The 6918-nt window shown below is 34.0% G+C and overlaps 1 protein-coding gene across 3 annotated transcripts in view; it reads left to right on the forward strand.

Annotated features, from left to right (window-relative positions):
* SLC30A9 (solute carrier family 30 member 9) overlaps positions 1 to 6302 on the forward strand; it is a 42444-nt gene extending 36142 nt beyond the window's left edge. For 2 of the 3 annotated variants that reach the window (XM_068403172.1, XM_068403169.1), the window contains 3 exons: positions 1131 to 1260; positions 3667 to 3780; positions 5297 to 6302. In XM_068403172.1, the coding sequence (XP_068259273.1) occupies positions 1131 to 1260; positions 3667 to 3780; positions 5297 to 5341 (289 nt within the window). In that variant the 3' untranslated portion in view covers positions 5342 to 6302. Of the gene's footprint in view, positions 1 to 1130; positions 1261 to 3666; positions 3781 to 5296 lie in introns of those variants that run through there. The other variant, XM_068403170.1, reaches the window with a different exon arrangement.
* The last annotated feature ends 616 nt before the right edge of the window (positions 6303 to 6918 follow it).

Consider the following 6918-nt stretch of genomic DNA (forward strand, 5'->3'; position numbering starts at 1 on the left):
TTTGCTTTGGAAATGTCAGAAGAAAGAATTTCAAAAATTTGAAACTTCTTTGTGATTTATGTCCGATATTTTAGTCTCAACTTTTTTTCTGGCCTTGATGGAAAAATGTGGAAACTTACTCTGCAGTGGAAATTTTAAGTTCGACTTGGCTTTAAAGATAAACTAAATTTGTGTTAATCTAATTAGAAAAAAAACTAGAGTATTTTATTTTATATTTATTCCACTGTTGAAATATACCACAATATGTCTGGCTCATGAGTTTGCTTCATATCTTATTGTCCCTGAAAAACAGAGGACTTTTTGTTTATTACTTATATTCACACATCACAGAGTTTATCTAACAAACTGGAACAAAACTATGCTATAGAAAATCAGAAGTTTTCAAAGGACTGAAATACAAACATATTGCAACATTTATGTTCCAGTATCTATTAGGAAACTTTAAATAAATACACATTTTCAGCATTTACAAACAGCTGTATTGTGATTAGTCATCATCAATAATTCAGTACGATCAAAGATGAGTTCCAAACACAATATCCATAAATTTTTCTTCTATCAAATGTAACTTTGAATAGAAAATTCTCCCAAAGGTCATTTCTTTACAAATTATAGTTAACTAGGAAAGGAGACACCTATAATTGCAATGTGTGCATTCAGTAATTGACAAGAGATTATTGTTCCTTACCTCAGAATTGAGGGTACTTAAATAGTGTCATGTGTATGTATATGCACAAAAACTTTTGTGCAGTAGTGAATAAGTTGAACCTAAAAGTTTAACTCTGAGTAGGAAAGTTTTCACTTTCTATTGTGGGCTGATTTGGTTATTTTTATACTATTACTCTAGTTCCAAATCTGCGATACTTCTTGTAGTCTGTCTTTTATTGCAGCGAGCCATCTATGGATGTGTTGGTGTAGTAGATATCTGTGGAAGTGTTATAAGCGGTTAAATATAAATCAGTATTTAATGGAAGTGTGTGGTGGCAAAATGAGGATATGTTAGTCAAAGGCAGTGGTCTTAAAATTACAGGATCATTTTACTGTGACGATATTGTTAACATCAGAAGTCAAACTAGCTAGTTGTTTGTTTTATGTTGTTCTACATGTTCTTTAAAAATTATGTATTTCAGAGCAATTCATGATGTTAAAGCCACAGACATGGGAATGAGCAAAGTGAGATTCAAGGCAGAAGTAGACTTTGATGGACGGGTTGTTACTCGTTCTTACCTGGAAAAACAAGACATTGAACAGCTGCTACAAGTATGTTTAAAAAAATTATTTTTTAACTTCCAGTATTTGATATTTACTTTCCAATTTCAAGTATGTCTAAAACCAAGATTTTCAAGTAGGTGAGATATATTCTACTTCTTCATTTGGAAGGATTGCAGATGTTTTTATTTTGTGTTAGTGTGTTAAATATCTGTACACAGAATCATATTATGTGCTGGTGAAATAGAGCGACTTCTGGGCTGAGTAGGGCCTGGGTAGGAGCAGGGCAGATTTTTTTTATTCATTTTTTTTTTTAGAAAATACACATTTGTCCAAAATAATTTTGATGAGAACATATAATTCTTCCAATAAATTTTTACTGAACTACAAGATCTCTAGTTAAAACTGGAAGCCTGTCACCTGAGAATAAGCATCTGTTTTGGCAGAGCCATTTGCCTTGGATGGTGAAGATGCAGTGTTAGAGTTTACAGATCCTGCCATTCAGACTAGGATTGAATATGGATTGCTTGCATCACATGACTTAGCATTTTGACAGCATTTAACAATTAACCATCCTTAAGTAAGTGTCTTCTCTCTAATCTTAGTGTCATTCAGAGTAGCTTTTCTTAATCCCTCTCTTCAATATAAAATGCAAAACTGCTTTCAGCTGGGATTCTACATGGCAAAGCTATGAAGTAAAGAATAATTTATCTAAATTACATGGAGAGTTTTAAGTGGGCAAAATGTTTTGCTTGCTTACACATTTTCACCAGTAACTTGTTTATATACATTTGCTTTTGTACCTACAAGATTTCTTTCTTTGCTACTGTTTCAAAATAAAAAGTAGATGTCAGATGTTTGCATTTTATGTCTGTCCATTAAACACAACTTAGAAGTTATGAGTTTGCATTTAAATTACTGCCGTTTTTTAACCCATTAGTAAGTGTCCCAGTTTTTAAAAAGTACTGTCCTTTAATGTCAAAATAAGAATGTATGCATATTATATATATAGTGCAATAAGTGATCTGTTCATGTATTGGGTTTCAATTTAGTGTATTTTTGAGAGGAAGAGTGCTATCAGTGTTGTACAACTGCAGCACTGCAGGTTTGCTTGGTATTATATTGCCAAGTCTCAGTTGCTTTGTTGCAGCTGTTTAGCATGCTGCTTTTCTTTTCAAAGGCTTTATTAGCTTTTGTTCTTTACCCCCTACTCTGTTTGGCATTTGCATACAACATTCACTGGTTCTTCCAACTAGTATTGTTGGAAAGGTGGTTCTTGGTTGTTTCTTACACAGGTCATTGTAGTTTCATGTAGTAACCTCGTGTCGGCTATAAAACCATTGTTGAAGGATAGCTGCTTTCAGCAGGACTCAGCCACCTGAAGTCAGGGGCAGACATAGTGCTTGCCTTTTGATCTATAGTTTTTCAAGTAACTAGCTCATTCAACTAGCATTGCTATCAACATTACTCTTTCTAAAGTGAAATATTTTTGAAATGCTGTCATTCAGATTAATCACGTTTCTTTTTCTTGGTAGACTTGCCGTGATCATAGTCATAGGTTAATGTGGTTGGGATATCTTTTAAGCTCACTCAATTACATTATTCCTCTTCAGTTTTAGAGTAATGGGGGTGGAGCGAGAAATTGATTTTGTGTTGTAGTTGTATACATAGGAAGAATTAGGTATTTAATAATAACTCTGTCTGTTTGCAATAACCTATTTGTCCTAAACATACTTCAGCTCTAGCACCTAAACTATGGCTGAGATACTACAGTGCAAATGGCTTCTGGCCAGCTTGGTGTGAGACCTCTAAGGCAAGCTCATGACAATGCTGTGATACCTGCTTTGGTGCTTCTGATGTCTGTGTTTTTTTGGAGGGAGGAGCATAGCATCCTGTCTTCGTTAGGCTCATTCCTTTAGTCTCATGTGCTACGGGTCTCCTAGTCTGAGTTCGTATCAGCTGTCTTTGAGTTTTTTGATATTATGGAGGAGCCGTATTTATAGCAGCATTCATGGTAATACTTGTGGATTTTCAGATGAGTTGGTAATGTGATGCCCACAGTAAGCAGTGTAATGGAATAGCAAGAATGTGTGAAAATGAGGAAAGAATACACAGGGGTACCCTGATCTGCCTTGCTGTGAGCAAGGGATACCCCAGAAACCTCTAGAAAATGAATGAAGTTCTCTAAACTTATTTGGAAAATAAAGGAGGAAATACACTAAAGATAGAAGAAGGTTTTATATCAAGTGCAGGTGTAATGGTAAGCCAGCTGTTTTCATTGAATAGATGCTACTTTTCTGTATCTTTGAGACATAAGAACAGATGACATTTTGAAAGGAAATGGCAAAAGCTGAAAAGTGTTGGGTGTTTTTTTTTTTCTCTTTTTTTCTCCCACTTGAAATATGTCCTTTCTTTTCTTTCCTTCATCTCAACCTCTTAAATTTGATTTCTTCCTAGGAAATTCAACAAGTGAAAACCCTTGAAGAATTAGAAGCCTTCATGCTTAAGCATGGTGAGAATATCATTGACACACTTGGAGCTGAAGTAGACAGACTTGAGAAGGACCTAAAGGTAAAATTTAGCTGCTTCTTAGGGAGTGCTTATTCTGTTATATATTTTAAACAATATCACTACATCTGCTTTTTGGGATTTTATTTGTAAATATGGGAGAGGGGAAGAGGTTGATAATCGTAATGCAAATTTTCTTGCTATAGTAAACTAAGTTCTGTCCAGAAGCAAACCCTTACTTTGCCATTGATCTGTTTGTTATGTATTTTGTTCAGTTTTATACCACTGTAGAACAATATTTTCATGAAATGAGTCCTGATCATGCCTTTGTTACTGTATTCTCAGAATGTCAGGTTATTTACAGGCTGTTGAATTCTGTTTTTGTTGTAAAAAATTTTAATTTTAATTTTTTAAAAATCTGGTACTTAGCATTGTATCAAATACATTAGTGTATGATGAGGGCTTTACTCAACATTTTTTTGTTCTTGTTGAAGTAGTACAGTGTTTACTTCTTTTGTAAGTCTGTCGTGACTTTCTTATTACTTTTTTTTTCATGCTGCAATTTAAATATCCTTTTGTTGATGCAACAAAGGATTGTTTCAGTTTTTAATTTTATAATTATATTGTGGCTATTAATCTTACCTTTTCTGGCATGAATATAGAACTATAAGTATACTGACTGCCAGACAAATACCATCCTGTCATGACTGCCTTTTCCTGTCATCAGGAGACACTGCTCAGGAGCATGTCTGTCCTTGCTTATGATATTTGATAAATATTCTAGTTTTAGTTTCTGTCCCTGGAGTGGTGCTGTTTAAAAATCAAAATATTATTTTTGAGTTTAATTGCACCAGCAGATCCAGTTCTTCATGGTTTTTGAGGAGTAGGATCATGACTATTTTATAAACATGAATACTGTTTTTTGGTATAGGCAGGGATTTCAGTGATTGTGTTGCTGTTGAATGTGCTTTACTAAATATGCTAGTCAGATTTGCATGCTGGATGACTTTGAAGTCGGTGAATTCATTAAACCTCTCACGGATTATACAATTCATGTAATGACGGTAACATATTTCTACAGTATCAGAAAATGCATATTTCTTAATAGAAACAGTATTTTGAATCTTTATTAATAGCTTCAATGGCATAGAACAAATTATTTCAGAAATCTTACCCATTATTCTAGAAAGCGTCTGTTAAAACTTTCTTGAAGTGATAAATATATATGTTTATTTGGACAGTTTTAAATAAAAACTAACTGCCTCTTTAAAAATCAGGAGAGCTGCTTCGTACTTTATAAAGCATAAGAACTAATTTATCTGTGATGTTGAAAAGTATTTGTCAAATAAAAAGATGACAGAGCCTTCAAAAAATTGTTTGTGGTATGGGCAATGTTTGTTGAAGCTATTCCTCGTTTTAAAATATTTCCTATGTTAAAATAGTCCCCATGTTACCAGAAAAGGGGATTTGTTATCCAGTTGCCAACATCATACCAGCAATACATTATTTGTATCGGTGTACAGAAATGTGTTTGAATATTTTCAATAAAATCTTTTTTTTTCTTTCAATTTTATTTCAGCAACGAAATCCTGATGTTCGTCATGTGGATTTGGAGATACTATAGACTTGGCAGAAGAAATCTTCAGGTTGCTACCATTTTGGAAAGAAGTCATGTAAAGGGCTGAAAAGCTTCTGAAATTGCAGTGGCCTCAGCACCATACCTCGCTTACTTTTGCTGTAGGCTTCCTGGACTGTTAGCACTGCTTCTGTTTCTGGAAGAGCGCAAGACTCGCAGACAAAAATTTCCATGGCAAAATCAATTTTAAAAAGCTACTTGACTTAAATTTCACAGGGGAGAGTGTCAATATACTTACTGCAATTCAGAACTCAAGTCGTGAGGTTTAGTTAGGCAAATGTAGCTGCCTGAAAATATACAACACACTTAGTTTTTCCATTTGTGTCCCTTTGCAGTCAGTTTGCACTTTTTTAGTTTCTTTCAAGATATCATTAAAGGTTCTTGGGAGATATTAAGATTAGCTAGGAAGAGTTTGTTCCAGTGGAACCTGCCAACCTTAAACTAGTTGTAATATTTCAACTGTGTGATTGTTTCACAGTTTTTTTTTTTCTATGAGAGAAATTCTTTCAAACAGGCGCTGGCCTTCTCTCAAGTACCATGACCTGGAAACCTGCTTTTTGCCACCGTTGTGATTACCAACCGCACTTCAGAAAAATAAGGTTTTTCTCCTCAGTGGAGTCAGCTGTATGGGATTAGCCAGAGTATGTTAAGTTACTGTGAAGAAATTACTGTATAGAGATTTCAGTGAACTTCCTCTGTTTAAATTTTGTTCTTTTTTCCCTACTTTGACACTTGTTCTCTTATTTGTAAATGTCTTCAGATGTAATCTGGGAGATATTTATGGTAGTGCTTATTAAAAGTTACCTGGCATTTTTGGCTTTTTATACTTTTAATAGGCCGTATTGCCAGATACGGTCTTTGCTAGAAGGTGTAAGAGATGTAGTTGGAAGTTATAATAGTAAAAAATGTATTAGAACTATTTATAATTAAACAAATGAATACATTGTAATTTTAATTTATTTACCTCTAGACATTATCTGTTATCTGAATTCTAAACTGCTTACTTTGTGTTTTTTAAGAATTGACCTTGCTTGTTTGGGAAGGTAAAATAATTCTATCAGTGGTCCTCAACAATCCTGAGATAAGTGCTTAGAGTTTATAACTTTGAAATGTGCAATTCTAGCACTGTATATAATCAGCCTCAAGGCTTTCTGCAATAGGCACCCAAATTGTACCAGATTCTTTGAGACCCCATCTTTACTAATAAGGCCATGAGTGCTGATCATGCAAGTTGAAATATAAGTAAAATAACTGCATATAAATAACTCCGAGGAAAACCCTTTATGCACTGTAACATATTTCAGTAAAATGAAAATTGCTCATGGGTGAGAGGTGGTAATAAAACCCTCCTAGTGACTCTGTTGCTGAGTAATGACTGACTTGCTGAAAGAAGAAATGTTGATACGAAACACAAGGCTTCAGAAATCAATTTAAGATTAAATTCTAAGCATTGCAGCAAATAGTAATTGTGGAGACCAATATATCCAGATTTGACTAAAAGCTTCTTAGAATGTTTTTTTCATACTAAGTGTCACTTACCAGTGAATTATGAGGATTTAAAATAG

The sequence above is a fragment of the Nyctibius grandis genome, chromosome 6 (assembly GCF_013368605.1).
Source record: "Nyctibius grandis isolate bNycGra1 chromosome 6, bNycGra1.pri, whole genome shotgun sequence".
Taxonomy (NCBI): domain Eukaryota; kingdom Metazoa; phylum Chordata; class Aves; order Nyctibiiformes; family Nyctibiidae; genus Nyctibius; species Nyctibius grandis.